Source organism: Schistocerca piceifrons, chromosome 3 (assembly GCF_021461385.2).
Source record: "Schistocerca piceifrons isolate TAMUIC-IGC-003096 chromosome 3, iqSchPice1.1, whole genome shotgun sequence".
Lineage (NCBI taxonomy): Eukaryota > Metazoa > Arthropoda > Insecta > Orthoptera > Acrididae > Schistocerca > Schistocerca piceifrons.
In genome coordinates, this window is record NC_060140.1 from 621,907,383 (window position 1) to 621,924,671 (window position 17,289).

The 17,289-nt window shown below is 37.5% G+C and overlaps 2 protein-coding genes across 2 annotated transcripts in view; one reads left to right on the forward strand and one right to left on the reverse strand.

Moving 5' to 3' along the window:
• LOC124788082 (MAP kinase-activating death domain protein) overlaps positions 1-17,289 on the forward strand; it is a 593,942-nt gene that overhangs the window by 533,899 nt on the left and 42,754 nt on the right. The window contains exon 34 of the mRNA XM_047255179.1: positions 9,448-9,456. Within this exon, the coding sequence (XP_047111135.1) occupies positions 9,448-9,456 (9 nt within the window). The remainder of the gene's footprint in view (positions 1-9,447; positions 9,457-17,289) is intronic.
• LOC124788081 lies at positions 838-3,188 on the reverse strand. Its single transcript, XM_047255178.1, has 2 exons — positions 1,131-3,188; positions 838-898 (listed from the first exon to the last, which is right to left on the reverse strand). Exon 1 carries the CDS (start codon positions 2,897-2,899, stop codon positions 1,145-1,147), a length of 1,755 nt encoding a protein of 584 aa, XP_047111134.1. The 5' UTR covers positions 2,900-3,188; the 3' UTR covers positions 838-898; positions 1,131-1,144.

Here is a 17,289-nt window from a genome sequence, read left to right on the forward strand (position 1 = left end):
TTTGCATGAGCAGTGCTTTCTAAATCCATGCTGATTTGTTGAGAGATGATTTTCTCTCTCAAGGACATCTATTACGTTTGGACTTAGTATATACTCAGGAATACTGCATCAAACTAACATTAAGTAATTCTGGATGTCCATTCTTTTACGCATCATATACATATGAGTCACCTCTACCTTTTTCGATTCACTTGGTACTTTTTGCTTGGCAAGTGATTTATGAGAAACGCAAGCTAAGAAAGGGGCCAATGCTAAAGAGTACTCTCTGTAGAACTGAATTGGGATTTCATCTGGATGTTATGATTCATTTGTTTTCAGGTCTTTCAGTCCCCTATCTGGACCAGAAGACTTGCATTTATAAAGTGATTTTAGTGATCAAGGATCGCTGTTTCTAAGTTACTCATGTTGACTGCTGTTCATGATTAACATTCTGGAATATATACTCCATCTTCTTTGATGAAGTAACGTCTGAAAACCGTGTTTAATAATTCCACTTTAGTGGTGGTGTCGTCAGTGGGTATCACACATTCAGGATATTTATTGTTTCTTGCTACTGGTGTACCTTAAGGGGGGACGTACACGAAACTGCAGTAATTTTAAAAGTATTTTATAAAACTCTAATTTTTTAAGATAATCAATCCAAATTTGGTACAGTTATTAAGAAATGTTATGCGCATATGAACCTAAATTTTCATTTTTATTGACCTTTTACATCTTTAATTATTAGCAATTAATTTTTTTTCAACAATGTAATTACAAATGTTCCTTTTTTGAGAAAACTGTGAGAGCAATGTTAATGAATTTTTGTACACACTTTCATACCAAATAATTACAAAACTCTGTGGAGCAGAATTTTTATATCTTCTTTTGTTCAGTTTTTACGGGTCTCCCAATTTCCCTGAAAAATAATATATCAAATTTAAGGAATATTTTCTACCATAAATACCTTACTATTTTATTAAATGAAAATTCCTTCCACAGAATTTTTCACTATAGTACTGACTAGTCATATACCAAATTTCACTTCTCTACCTTTTGTGGTTTTTGAGAAAAAGGTACATAAAGTTATAAAAATGTAAGTTACGGGAAAACTGAATCAATGATTTGATAGTGTTTGTATTAGGTCTTACCGTCTCTGTGTGAACTAGTGCAAGCCATATGCATACTCCTCTTCATCTGCAAGCAGTCTCTTCTTTGCTTGTCTTCTTTGGTTAACCTGCTGTTCAATTTTATTGGCTGTAATATCAGCCGCAGCAACTCTTTTGTCATCGATGTCCTTCAATATTGAATAGGTGAAAGCTCCTGGATGAAATCCTAGCCTCTGTAGAGTTTTTATTCTTCCAAGATTACCATTGTTAAAAACTAAACAAGCATCATATGCAGCAATTTCAACAATAATTGTTGAAACAAATGTTGTTTTTGGGCAACGTTTCCAAATCAGTGAGTTGTAACTTTCATTAGGGTTTTGTGTCTTTCCATGCACACACTTTCGTAGGAGGTCTGGCTCTGCTAAACACCTAAATGTTGGTTTTATAGCACTTAAAACAGCCACAGGTAAACTGTGCTTGTGTGAATAGTTCATGCCATCACGCTCAGCCTGCTTGAATTTGCACCACGATATGTCACACAAATTATGTACAGGTTTGTCATCTGTGGATAGTTTATGAAAATAAATAGACCACACAGCCTTCTGCATGTTATTCAAATTTCCACTGTTGTCCCTTATTGCCTTGCCATAGTACACTTGTAAAGAATGAATTTCTTTGTCTGTGAGTCTGTTGGGACCACCTAAAAGTTTTCCATCCTCAAGTTTCCTGCCCTTCAATTCACGTTTCAATTTTAAAAGTCTGCCTCCCATTCGTTTTTGCACATGTCCAACACATTCCAACTTTTCTATAGCACAATGGGGACCATAAGGTTCACTTTCCAAAACAGTTTTGAAGGAGCTGGAGTCACCATCACCAAGGTATTTTGTGTATCTAACACCGTACTTTTCCACACTTCGATGGAACATAAGTTTCATAGCTGCAGGTTCCATTCCACCACTAGAACCAGAATAATTTCTACAGCACACTTTCTTGTGTTCAACCTGCCACTTATTTTCTTCCACTTCACCAGCTCTCTTTCCGAGTACACAGCTATAGCAATATTTGCTCATTACCTGAACGTCAAGAATTTTTCCAGTATCAACACTAATGACAGATGATACTCCATACAGTGATGTATGTCCACGCTTCATCCACGTTCCATCACATGACACACACAAATCGGTGTCTGGCGTGTTATCTGCTTCTGTCTTTAGTTCACTATTCATCTTCACAGCTTCCTTTGCAGAGGACTTCAAGTTTTCTTCCACTTCCTCTTGAAGAGCACTTAGCAGTGTTTTATTTCCAGTGGTGTACCTAGCACTTGGTTGTGGCATGTTCATGATCCCACAAAACAGTCTGGTACCTTCCCTGCCTATGCCCAAACATCTCATGCCATATATTAAACGCATATTTGCTTCATATATCCGGTTACTTGATGCCGAAGTTCTAAAAGCAGTGTCTGAATGACAGCTTTCACAAGTAAGATGCAACATACACACTATTCCAATTCTGTTTTCTTCGTCATATAATCTCAAACTTTTTGCACCACAGTCAGCACATACACAAGCAGATGATATAATATCAGATAGTATTTTCAAATCAATAAGCCTAAAACCACTAGTAGCTTGAGTGTCTGAGCCACAATCATCAAGTGATTGACAGCTGTCAATTTTCCTTCTCGAAGCACTCGCTTTCTTGGTTGAAGTATCGTTTCCATTTGTTATTATGGGGCTGGTTTTCAAGTTGTCTTTACTACATCGAGAAGCTTGACACTTTCTAACCTTTTTAAACACCTTACTAGAACGCGGCATGCTGCAAAATATAATAACAAGTCTACTTACAACTTTCGTAAAAATGTATTCCAAACAAACACTCGTAAACAAACGCTATAAATCAAAGAATATAAAACCAGCGGCAGAGATATTATTCCACAGCCTTCTTGATGTAGTACACAAACGTTCCCTGCATTGTGACTGCACAAAACTGGAAAAAAACGCAGTATAAATAGATATACGAGAGGATGAAGACCAAGATGGGGGGGCGTCGCCCTGTGCAAGCTATTACAAATTATTATTTTTTTCCCCCTTAGAAGCGGAATTGGAACGTAATATTTGGTAATTGAAATTTCAATACCATGTAGTAAATGAAGAGCCAATAAAATTTTTTTCACAAATTTGGTCATTTTCATGTACGTCCCCCCTTAATGCAACTGGAATCTCTTTGTATTTTCTGTCAGATTTCAAAACAGAGTTTTATTGTGGATGCTATTAAAAGCTTCTCGCTGTGGATTTCATGCTTTGAGTTTCAGTGAAACATAGCTAATCTTGGATACTTCATGTTCTTTTAAATTTGGCTTGCTTTTTGCGTTGCTTCTGGGACAGATACCATCCTTTATCAATTTATTAAGTATAAATCTTTCAATCACCATGGGTACTATTTCCTTGAATTTAAGCCACGTCTGCTCTACACTTACATAGTTAGTTGGGAAGGAGTGGCATCTGTGTTTTAGCAAGGCATCAAGTGAATTTTCATCTACTTTTGTTTCAGTAGTTATATTTTGAGTTTACTTTTGTTGGATTTGGGTCTTGCAGTGGTCAGTCTCACTGCAGTGACCTTGTGGTCACTGATCCCTGTATCCATCATGATGCTCACTATTTTTTCAGGGTTATTTCTTGCTAAGAGGTCAGTTACGTTTACAAAACAGTTTACACTTTAATTGGGCTCCTGAACTAATTGCTCAAAATAATTTTTGGAGAAAACATTTAATACAAATTTTGATAATGTTTTATTCCTTCGATAGACTATGAACATTCATTTTTGCCAACATTTGGAGGGTCAATTGAAGACACCACCAACTATAATTGAATGAGTGGGGTATTATTCAAGATTATATATTGCAATGCTTTCCACTAGCACTTGGATGTCTGGCTCTTTTTCAATGCAGCTATGACGATTTACCACTATAATCCTGATTGCTGCTATGTCTGCTCTCTTCCTGTGTTCATCCTGCACTCTTTGGGAGTAAAGCCCTTCCTGTACTTCCCAAGACCCTTTAACCTAAAAAACCACCCAGTCCATTCCACACAGCCCCTACTGCTTGTGTAGATGCCTCCTGTGTAAAGTGGATGCCTGACCTGTTAAGCAGAGCCATAAACCCCACCACTCTGTGGCGTAAGTTGAGCAATCTGCAGCCTGCATGGTCGCAGAATGGTCTGAGCCTCCGATTCTGACCCTACACTCAACTCTGCAACAAAAGTGTGCATTTGGTCCTGTCTGCAATGTTACGGATTGTGAGCTCTGCCTTCATCTCACAAGGCAGTTTTTACCATTTCAGCTAGCTGCCTGAAACCAAGGAGAAAGAGAGAACGTCTTCCAGTCCAAAGAGACACACATCTTTAGTACTGATATGGGCCACCACTGGCAGGTGGCTGCATCCTGTGCTCTTCATGGTATCTAGAAGCACTCATTCCACATCTGGAATGACTCCTCCTGGTAAGGACACAGTGTGTGCACTGGATTTCTTCCCCTCCTTGGCAGCCATATCTGTAAGGGGATCAAATTGAAATACTATCATTGGAGTACTTCTGTGCTGTTGACTCAACAGTTACAATGAAATCAGTTGTCTGGTGACAGCATCTGATGATTAGATTCATCTGTTTCACCCTGTATATTTATATATCATACAGTGCAAAGGTGTTCTGCTGGTTCATAGTGTTCAGTGGACACAAGATTTTAGTGATTAGACCTGCCATCATCAGATTCACTGACAAACTTTCCTCCCAAGGCACATGGCTTATTAATATCTTCTCCCCTGCGGTCTTCTTTTTATGCAGTCTGCATACAAGGGCAGCTGAAGATGCGACTGCATCTGTGATTGTGGCAGCAATGCCCAGCAGCACGCTTGGCTGCAGCAGGATGGATGTAGGAACTCCATCTACCCTGGCTTCCAGCTTATGAGTGCCTTCTCCCTAATGAGGCCCGATGCTTGGAAACCATCGTAGTACTATAACCTAAATGAAATTAATAACTAAAAATGAGCCCTGTTGTCTTTTAGACAAAAGTTTATGACTACCAAACTTCTTACATTCCAAATGTATGTTGCTAGAAAACACTGAGCCTGTCTCTGAGACTAGTTCAGTGTACATTTGCCAACAAGAAAATGTGAGTGTGAGTGGTTATGTTACCCTTTTCAAAACTATGTGACTTTGATGCCACAGACAGTCCTAAGTTACACTACAAAAGTAAGAGCTACAAAGAATGCAAACAATAAATGAAAAACAAGCCCTGGTGTCTTTTGGACATGAATTACACAACTAAACTTCTTAAAATCACAAATGCTAACTGCTAACATATGACTGTCACTTACACTAGTTCACTGAATGATGGCAGGCAAGGAAGTGACTCATGCACTGTTGTAAAATTTTGCTTTCAGTAGTTTGTGATCAGAACACAGTTGTTGTGGTTTGCTATGTTCAGTTTGATTAAATCACAGGGTGATAACTGTAACAGAACAGCTTATAATGCCATTAATATCATTCTATTCTTGACCTTTTCAAATTTTTATTATCGAGGTGGAAATTGATGTTAATTGTAAGACACATTGACAATAATATAACTATTAATTTTTTCTCTTGGGGTTTGTGGTCTTAGATTAATAATCAAGTTTTTCTAATAACCACCAGATTCAGACACATCAGTCATAGCCTCACTTAAAGATAAACTCAATAGGGTGGAAATACCCAAAACATACTGTAATAGTAGGTGGTGACTTTAACCTGCCCAGTACTGGCTAGGAAAACTATTCACTTATTATCTGTGGTAAGGAGAAACAGTCCTGTTAAGTAATACTGCAGAATGTGACTGCTAACTGTCTCAAACAGTTAGTCAGACAATGCATAAATGAAAGAAATATTGTAGACCCTAGCTACTTTTCAAGTGTGTTACCAGTCAAAGGGGGATTAACAACCACAATGATATTACAAGAACAATGGTCACCAAAGGAAAACAGGCCATCGAGAAACCTAGAAGAGTATTTGTGTTTGGTCAAACTGAAAGAGAGTCATTATCAACTTACTGAAAAGGTGAACCCAGAACATTTAGTTCAGATCTGAAAAACACAGAATTATGGTGCATATAGCTGAAGGACATTATAAAGTGCAGTGTGGATAATAATGTTTCAAGTGAAGTAATAAAAAGTGGCAAAGGACAACCTTAGCTTTATGGTACCATTCAGAGAATATTGTGAAAAGAGAGATTACTATAATTGTATTGCAAAAGAGAGTGCAGGGAGACTGACAGACGAAAGTTAACAGCAACTAATGTGTCTATAACAAGGCCCATACATGAAGCATAGAGTAATTTTTGCAGTCTTATCTTGGTGAAAGATCTATTAGAAAATCCGAGGAAATTCTAGTCACACAGACATCATTGACTTTTACTGTATCTGGAAATCATAGATTGTATTTCATGAAGTGGTATCTCTCCTGAAAGTGAAATAATGACTGTAGTTGCAGTCACAGTAATAAACGTTACTGTTGCCAAGATTATCAGTCACTGTTGTGATCATTTGTGTCTGGACATTCATTACATTAAGAGATGAATTAAGATGCCACTTATTAAGGAAATAAAAATAAAATCTTGACAGATTGTATTAAGTAAAAGAAATCAGTATTTAAAACACCTATTGTAATACAGCCAAATTTACCTTGATGCCATTTATGACTACATCTGATAGAGGAACAAACACGAAATAATGAAGATAATGAATGTTAGGCTTTGGACTTGCTATTCTTCTTGTCAGGTGCTGATGGCAGCGCAAGACTGAAACTTAAGTTTCAGGAAATGATACTTTCATGCTCTTAGGCTTCAGCGATATCATCCCAATTTGTACGTGACACATTCAGAATTAAAAAATAATTGGCTATAGAAGCTTGTGATTTATCATCATTTGAAATTGTATGTTTTTGTTGATTTTGTCATTATTTCCTTAATTTAGGTTACAGGTAAGTAGACATTTTTCTTACATTTTCCTCCACTTTTTATTTATGTATTTGGAATTTATAATTGCAGTGTATCTGTGTTCATGTCTGTGAAACATGTATTTTAATTTGTTGCTATTAATGAGTTGAAGTCAAGTGCTATCCAATAGTATGATGTACGTATCTTGTTGATTTTCTTGGATAAAACTTGAATTTTTCAAAATGACTAACATGCTGTTTGATACTAATAACAAGAGTGACATTGATTTTATTTTATAGATATACCTTCAACTCTTCAAATATACATTCATATGAATTGCACTAAAACTTTCATTTTACATTTTGAGGAACAATTGTCATAATTGCTCTGTGTGAAACTGGAGTTCTTTATTCTTTTGGGGTTTTTGGAGTTTTGTTGCTGTTGGTAATGAATATGTGTACTGGGAAAAAAATAATTGTGTAACTTAGATTGAAATTAATTTTGGAGTTGTGATACTTGTAATGATAATAAAAAAAAGTAGGTTAACATACTGGCTATATGACATGAATTGGTTTTTCAATATATATACAAAGTAAGAACATACTGGCTATATCATATGAATTGGTTTTTCAATATATGTATACAAACTAAGAACATTCTAAATGTGAATAAAATGTTACACTGGTACATTTATTGAGCTTGTTAATAAATTTAAAGTTCACACATTAAAAAAGTGTGCTATGTGGATAAACAGCTTATGGGATTGAATTACACAATCACTTCCCTATCAGAATTAGAGGCAAAGAAATTGGGCTTGGGGGAGGGAAACTATTTTAAAATATGCACCTTAAATGCTGAAAAAATTCTCTCTGATTCATGTATTACAATAAAGTAGTGGTACATCATGGCTACAGTATTTTATCCTGGAAAGTTTATGACTAATAGTAATAATAAATATGTCTTCAGTCAATATTCTGATTTTTGTTGCACTGGTTTCCAGAATTACCAGAAAACTTAGAAAATTTCAGATAAACATCCAGTCTTGCAGGTTTCAAATATATTTAATAATAAAAAAAAGAAAAACAACTATGGTATGCTATAAGGAAATAAAACAAATTTGTGGTACTGTGAATGTTGTTGTATTACAGCATGGATACATTAAGTTTCACAACAAGGCCTGCACTGAACATTCATTTTGCGATGAAAGAAATTACAATACCTTTTCAAACTGTGTGTCTCATACTGACTGAAGACTTTTTGGCTTGGGGTATTTGTGCAGCCTGTCTGATATGAGCAAAATACATTTTGTCAAAAGGCTCAGTTGAAGCTTATTCTGTCTCTGTCTTTCTGTCTATCTCTTTTTATTATAAATTTTTTAATTGCCTCATACATGTGCTGGCCTGGACTGTTGGATGTTTCTCTACTGGATGTCACAGATAATTGCAAGGACCTCTCAAAACATTCCTGCTACTCGCTATATTAACATTACTGTGTTTACTACTACTACTGCTACTAGCATTGACTGAATGTTACGTATATCATTAAATTATGCTAATACCTCATCCAGGATCCATAATCCAGACCTCTATTCCAACTTTCTTATGAATTTGTTGATTTATTTGATTTCATCACATAACATACATCGTCTTAAAACAGACAGAAATTTTACAGTTTACTGGGAACAATGAAAAATTCTCAGCCCATTTTAGGGGAAGGTAGTAATTTTTCATTAATTCATATAATTATATACACTCTTTATTTTTATAGAAAAATTTATTTCATATCATTCATTTCAGTTCACTTTTGATTATTTTACTTGATGGTTTTGTATCTGCATGATATTTTCACTAATGAACTTTTTCTAAGCTCCATGTCATGAAAAAAGTCTGTAAATTAAGCTATTATCTCATTTCCACCTTTTCATTCTTTCTCTTTAGTATGACATTTTTATTTAATAAGATCATCCACTTACTTTTGAGTTAACACATAAATTTTCTTTAATCCTCTCTTTTGAATGCCGTATTTCCTGTCTCTATCTATCTGTCATCTATCTCTCTCTCTCTCTCTGCCTGTCTCTCTCTCTGTCTGTTTCTCTTTATTGAGTGGGAAACGTATTTTATATATATATATTTATTATATATATTACTATCATAAAAAGACAGCTTAGGAACTTTTGAGATGGTCCTTGAATACAAGAAAGCAGTAGTAGTAACCGTTTGCCCATGTTGTTGCTAATCATAAAAAGAGAAGAAGAAAACATACTATATATTTTCTTCTGCCTACTAATTGAAAATCTACTTTGGTGGGTACAAAATACATTTATATAATATGTATTTTTGTTTCCTTTTAATTATATATTTTTTCTTATCTCATCTTTACACGCATCCATACATGATGCCAGGATTTCGAGGTATTTTGAAAAAAGAAAATATAAAATCACACAGTTGTGTTCATTCTCACTGCTTCACCTACTCTCTAGTTTGCTATAGATCTGTTTAGTATATTATCATTGTTTATAAATCAGTAACAGCAAACATTATTAGTAGAATTGGTGTTCCTGTGTTCATATATTCTTTTTATGTCAATTTATAGAAAGCATATCCTAAAATATGATTTACATTTTTTTTAATTTATGAACACATGTGATTATTAAGTAACTGAACACATTCAGTTTCACAGCATGGCACACTTATATATTATATTTCTAGCAAAATAATAAAACTACATAGGTATGCACTGTTAGCTGTACACCATATATGTACTAATCTGATAGCGAATATTTCTAAAATATAATGATACTTTGTAGACCGACCATCTCTTAAGTTACCTATGCAGATATGTTTAGAGTTCTGTAGCAGTGTGCTCTTAAATTGGGTGTTCTAAAATTATTTTCATATTCTGTATTTGGTCTTGGATCACCAGTTGTTTGATTTATGTTCACAGTTGTTTTTCTTCTAGTTGCATGCCCTTGTACAAGTACTGCTTGCATGAAAGTGTTGCATGAACTGTCATGTTCAATTTGTTGCTTTGTTTGGCTTACTTGGAATTTTAGTGACTCATAGACATTACATTCTGTCATTAAACTGTGTTGAATTAAAGTGTTACCATATTTGAAAACAATACATTTCTGACACAGCTTATCATTTTCATTTCAATCTTTATCAGTTAAAGTGACATAAAAGCAGAGTACTGTTTCACGTAATACATACCAACAATATTCCTGAGATATAGATGACCATTGCTGAAAGATGTGTTGGGTTTGGCAGTGTAACAAATTAGTGAAATATTCAAAGTAACACACTTTTCTGGTAATGTAGTGATATTATGGGTCTTTGTATTGCCTTATGTATGTATTGAAAGGCAAAACAGAATTACTTTACTTGGGTGTTTTATATATGAGACAAAAAGCTTAACACATAGTCAAAACTTAATTTGAGGTCTATAATTGAGGGACAGTTTCATAAGTCAAATAATCATATACCAGTAAAATTCCTACATCTGTAACAAACAAGAAGTACTAAAATTATGCATACAGAGATATGAATATAGACTTGATGAGTTTCTGTAAGTTATTTAAAAAAATGTGGATAATGATGAGTTTCCGTAAGTTATTTTAAAAAACGTGGACAATAACTTTCATCCAGCAAGACAAATGGAAAGTGGCATTAGTGTTGGTATGTAGGTAATCACTGCTTGCAGTTGAATGTTCAGGACTTGTTATTTGTTCACTTAATACTCCCTGAAATTGACAGTGTGACTTGTTGGCTTGCAAGGTACATTTTGAATCATTTGTGGATTTCCAATGCCAATGGCCTTGCCACAGTGGTAACACCAGTTCCCATCAGATCACTGAAGTTAAGAACTGTTGGGCTTGGCTAGCACTTGGTTGGGTCACTGTTCAGGTCTGCCGAATTTTGTTGGCAAGCGAGGTGCACTCAGTCCTTGTGAGGCCAGTTGAGGAGCTACTTCACTGAGAAGTAGTGCACTGGTCACGAAAACTGACAGTGGCTAGGAGAGCAGTGTTCTGGTCACATTCCCCCTCCATATCCACATCTGTTGATGCCTAAAGGCTGAGGATGACATGCCAGCCAGTCGGTAACGTTGGGCCTTCAAGGCCTGTTCGGATGGTGTTTTTTGTGGAATCCCAATAACTAGATTTATTTCCATTAATGGATGTGCCTCTTCATGCCAATTATGCTCTCTTACAAATTAAGAATGCCAACCTAACAAATACAAACAGGTTTCCACCAACATAGTTTACAGAAGTGATGTGCTTCATGGGATTTACACTGTCAGAGCAGTATTTTAAATTCAACAGTAGATTCTAAAAAATAATAATAAAATAAAATGAGGCAACAATGGGGACCAACTTGTCCGGTTTGCCATGTGAACCATATACCAACTACGTAGAAGACAGGACTTTTTAAGTCCTGACCAACAACCTCTAAAAATTATTTATAATTGTATATATGTAGACTGAAAGTGAATTTCAGACAAAGACATGGAAGATGAGACACAAAAATTTCCTCGAGAGCTGCCTGAATCATGCAGGTATGTGCAACCCCCCCTTTTCCACATGCAAGCACGATCCCCCCCCCCCCCCCCCCCCACGCGCACACACACACATGCACACACACACACACACACACACACACACACACACACACACACACACACACACACCACTGTGCTGATACTCACTAGCCTTTGATCAAGTACCAGGACAGTACCATTTCAAATCTACTGACTTTCTAACTCCACCATAACATTCAAGAAATACAGACCACAGCTGTAGGGTACCATTCAAGTCATCAATTTTTTCATGACTCTTCTAAATGGCTCAGAAGTGTTATCAAGCTGACCCTGTACAAATCTAATATCTTTTAGAGAGCTCTTTAATTTGTGGGCAAAATTTACCTCCTACAGGAGACCCCTCCTCTGCAGAGTGAAAATATCATTCTGGATACTATATATAGTTCTGAATCAGAACTCATGTAATCTTAACTGGCTCATTATTATTCATGTGTAGAAAGTGCAGTATGGGGTTGATGTATATCTTGTGTACCACAAACCATTAGGTATCATATGGCTATGGCACCCTATCTGAAAGCACCTCACCTCTCTCTTCCACTCATCATTCTCTCTCTCTCTCTCTCTCTCTCTCTCTCTCTCTCTCAACCACCCCTCTCACCGTCTTCCATCCATCCCTCTTTTCTTCATTGCTCTTTCCCTCTGTGTCCACGTCTTGATAATCCAACTTCCTCTGTCATTCAATCCCAGAGCCTCGCGCCTCCCACCCGCTCTCCCACATAATATGCTAAAGTAAAAAATGTTTGTTTTGTGTAACTTATTGACACTACTCTTGCAAACTTTTAGTAAACAATCTCTGTATGTCAGTTCATGAAAAATGAAGCTTGTAATGTGGATGCAATTGGATAAAGAGCCTGTAACCATTGTAGTGTATTTACACACATCAAAAATTTTTTTGCATCACCTCGGTTCGGAGAGTTCCAGAACCCGTACAGAAAATGGGAATACAGATCAACATAAACATCATTTCTGCTCTTTTTATTGCTCATGAAAACCACACATTGCATTATGTACCACAATACAGCGAGACCTTCAGAGGTGGTGGTCCAGATTGCTGTACACACTGATACCTCTAATACCCAGTAGCATGTCCTCTTGCATCGATGCATGCCTGTATTCGTTGTGGCATACTATCCACAAGGTCAAGGCACTGTTGGTCCAGATTGTCCCACTCATCAACAGCAATTCAGTGTAGATCCTTCAGAATGGTTGGTGGGTCACATTGTCCATAAACAGCCCTTTTCAATCTAACCCAGGTGTGTTCGATAGGGTTCATGTCTGGAGAACATGCTGGCCACTCTAGTTGAGCGATGTCGTTATCCTGAAGGAAGTCATTCACAAGATGTGCATGATGGGGGCAGGAATAGTCATCCCTTAAGGTGAACACCTTGCCAATATGCTCTCGATATGGTTGCACTATCGGTCGGAGGAGGGAATTCATGTATTGTACAGTTGTTACAGCGACTTTAATGACGACGAGCGGCGTACATTGGCTCCACATAATTCCACCCCAAAACAGCAGGGAACCTCCATCTTGCTGCACTTGCTGGACAGTGTATCTGAGGTGTTCAGCCTGATCAGGTTGCCTCCAAACAGGTCTCTGCCAATTGTCTGGTTGAAGGTATATGCGACACTCTTCAGTGAAGATAACGTGTTGCCAATCCTGAGTGGTCCATTTGGCATGTTGTTGGGCCCATCTGTACCGCACAGCATGGTGTTGTGGTTGCAAAGATGGACCTCACCACGGACGTTGGGAGTGAAGCTGCGCATCATGCAGCCTATTGCACACAGTTTGAGTCATAATACGACGTCCTGTGGCTGCACAAAAAGCATTATTCAACATGGTGGCATTGCTGTCAGGTTCCTCTGAGGCATAATCCATAGGTAGCAGTCATCCGCTGCAGTGGTAGCCCTTGGGCAGCCTGAGCAAGGCATCTCATTGACATTTCCTGTCTCTCTGTATCTCCTCCATGTCCAAACAACATCACTTTGGTTCATTCTGAGACACCTGGACACTTCCCTTGTTGAGAGCCCTTCCTGGCACAAAGTAACAATGCAGACATGATCGAACCATGGTACTGACTGTCCAGACATGGTTGAACCACAGGCAACACGAGCCGTGTACCTACTTCCTTGGGGAAAGACTGGAACTGATTGGCTGTTGACCCCTCCATCTAATATGCGCTGTTGTTTACATCTTTGGGCAGGTTTAGTGACATCTCTGGACAGTCAAAAGGGACTGTGTCTGTGATACAATATCCACAGTCAATGTCTATCTTCAGAAGTTCTGGGAACTGGAGTGATGCAAAACTTTTTTTGATGTGCATATATTGCTGTTTATCTGTGTGACATAACTATAAATTTTCAGATCTGTGTAGTAAGCAATGTAGTTTTCACTTCTGCATCCATAGAGTGTGACAAACAGGCCAGGAGATTGAACATATAAAATCAGTTTCTGTGCCATATTAGTTTTCATGGAAGCTTTGGATGAAATCTTCAAAGCAATAGTGGAATCATAAAGAAAGTAACTGCTTCCTCATATTATGTTTTTCAGTTGTATGTTGAACACAATTATTTTTGTCCTACAAATAAAGATTTAGTTTTGAAAGTCATAGAATATTTGTTATTTTCTTGATGTTTACAGAAATGATGTGTAGAATGTTGTTCAGTCACAATACTTGCGAAATTACTTAATAAGGTGACAGACTGAAATACATGGAAGTAGAGTTACATTTTGGTTGCAAAAAGAGACAACAGCAACTTATTAACCAATCTGTAAAACACATTGTTGAGGCATTTCTTGTATTTACCATAACAGAATATTCAGAAGTAGAAAACTCCACATACAAAATTAGGAAATGTGGCTGTTTCCTCTTCTTTATTCTTCACTAATTGCTTGGCCTCCTGCAGAAAGTACATTTCAACCAAAAATTAAAGAGCTCTCTAAAAGATAATAGGTTTGTACAGGGTCAGCTTGATAGCACTTTCAGCCATTTAGAAGAGACAATACACATATTTTGATATTTCTTTACCTTAAGTTCCATAAATAATTGTCTTTACATATTATTGTCAAATCAAAATTCCGTGCAGCACACGAAATGAATGGAAGAAACGTACACAAATTATTTAATGACCCTAATGTCCAGCATTTACACATGATGCTTTTCATTGGCTTCATGCCGAGGCAAAGAAAGATACTATGGTTGAAACTAGTGCATGCCTTGATTCAATAAATGCAATCAAATAAGTGACAGAAAATGTGTCCAGACTGGAAGATTGTCATTCTATATGTTTCTATTGTTTAAACTTTCTGATTGACTGTATTTAGAGTATACCACTACAGTAGCGGATATACTATGAGGTTTCTGGTGCTAGGATGTTTGCTTTGGAAAACTGGGGATCAGAATAATTGACAGTGAATTGTGGTCATTCATCCCGTGATGTATATTTGTGTGGTTTGTGTGGTTTGCGTACAGAAAACATGTCAAAAATTTACATTACAGTTACAGTGATACTAATAAATAATAATAATAAGTAATAAACAATGTAGGGAAAGATGGATGATAGATTGCTACTTACCACAATGATGATTGTTAAGTTGTAAACAGGCACAATTAAAAGACCTTACACAAAGCTTTCAGCCACAGCCTCGATCACAAAAAGAGAAACACACACCATTCATACATTCATGCAAGCACACCTCATGCACACATGACTGCCAACTCTGGACCTTGGGCAAATTGTGCCTGTCTGCAATTTAACGTGTCTTCTTTATGGCAAGTAGCAATCTATCTTTTCCTACAGTGTTGATATTCCTATCTGGAGTTTCCATTGTTTGATTTTATGCACATACAGGGTGACCATCAATAAAACTGACAAACTGCAGAGATGGATTCCTGACTGGAAATAGTGGAAGAAAGGTCCTATGCACATATGCCCAGAAAGGCTTCATTGCCATGGTAGATGACACTGACAAATGAAAGTTTCTCTGACCACATGCTGTGTTTTCCTTGTGTGTTGGAGGCTGTGTGATTGGTGCAGCATACTGTAAGTAGTGGAATGGTTTGGTATTCATGTCGGAAACAAGCCAAGATGAAATTTGTGTACGATCAAGCAGTTGAAGAAAGTCGAGAGGCAGAACCCAGTCCTCCAAATGTGGTGTATGCCCAATCCCCCACCTCTCTGCACATTTGTCTGTCTGAAAGGACCCATGATCACACAAATGCCCAAAAAGGGCTTGAAATGTCTTGTGATGTAGTTGGTGTCTGTGAGGGTTCGGGTTTTGGTGCAAGGTCCTCCCTCTCGATCATATCCTTCTGCTTGGCCATGCACAAACACGATCTCAGCTCATTCCTGACATGAATACGGGACCATTCTGCTGCTGTCAGTATGCTGTGTCCATCACACAGCCTGCAGCACAGAAGGAACACATGGCATGTAGTCAGAGGAACTGTCATTTGTCAGCACCATCTACCATGGCAGTGCTGCATTTCTGGACACGTGTTCATAAGAATTTTTCTTCTCCATTTCCACTCAAGAATCCGTCTCTGCAGTTTGTTGGTTTTATTAATCTTCACTTTGCATAATTCTACAATGTGTGACCATGCTGTTTTGAGCAATTCCACAAGAAATATTTGTTGACAGATCCCAACAGCTTTACAACCAATGCCCGAAGTGTGTTGTAACTAATGGTAATCACTCTGAAGGCCATTAAAGGTATTCTGTTTAGAGTTTCCTTTATTTTCTGAGACCATTCATTAAATTTTTCAGATGCACCTATGTAGGTGGGACTGAGAAATTCAATGAATGGTCTTCATTAGCTACAGCACACTTCTGACACTGGCTGTAATGCTTTGGAATGTGTCAATAAATGCTTCTTATGGAATTGCTCGAAGCACTATGGTCACACATTGTTGGATATCCACTTCATTACAGGAGATGAGACCTGATTCTACCAATAAAATCCAGAGACTTAGTGACAGGTGTTCCCCATCTTCATCACCTCCCAAAAAATTCTTCTGGCAAACTCCAAGATGAAGACAATGTTGATTTCCTTTTTTGACAGCAAGGGCTTGATCAATCATAAATTTCCACCTGATGGCAGTAGGGATGACATGAACACCATGCCATTGACTGTTGCTGGGTCTCTGGATGTATTGGTAGTACCTAACACCACATAGAATGCAAAGGCTGATGGCCTTGATGGAGGAAATCGATGTGGTACATTCGACAAACATATGTTTAAGGACAGTGTGATTAAATTTGACTGTTAATGGGCTATGGCAGCAGATGACCAATGCAAGTGCCTTTGTTAACAGCAAGACATGACCTGCACGCCTCTCCTGGTCTCATGACCCTATCAGTTGGACCCTAGATGACTGGAAGACCATGACCTGGTCAGATGAATCCCAATTTCAGCTGTTAAGAGTTGATGGTAGGTTTTGAGTGTGATGCGCACCCTAAGAAGCCTTGGACCTACGTTGGCAACAAGGCAATGTGCAAGGCAGTGGTGGCTCTATAATGGTTTGGACTGTGTTTTCATGGAATGGACTGGGTCCTCTGGACCAACAGAACTGAACATTGATTGGAAATGGTTATCTTCAGCTTCTTGGAGATCATTTGAAGCCAATCGTGGACTCCATATTCCCAAACA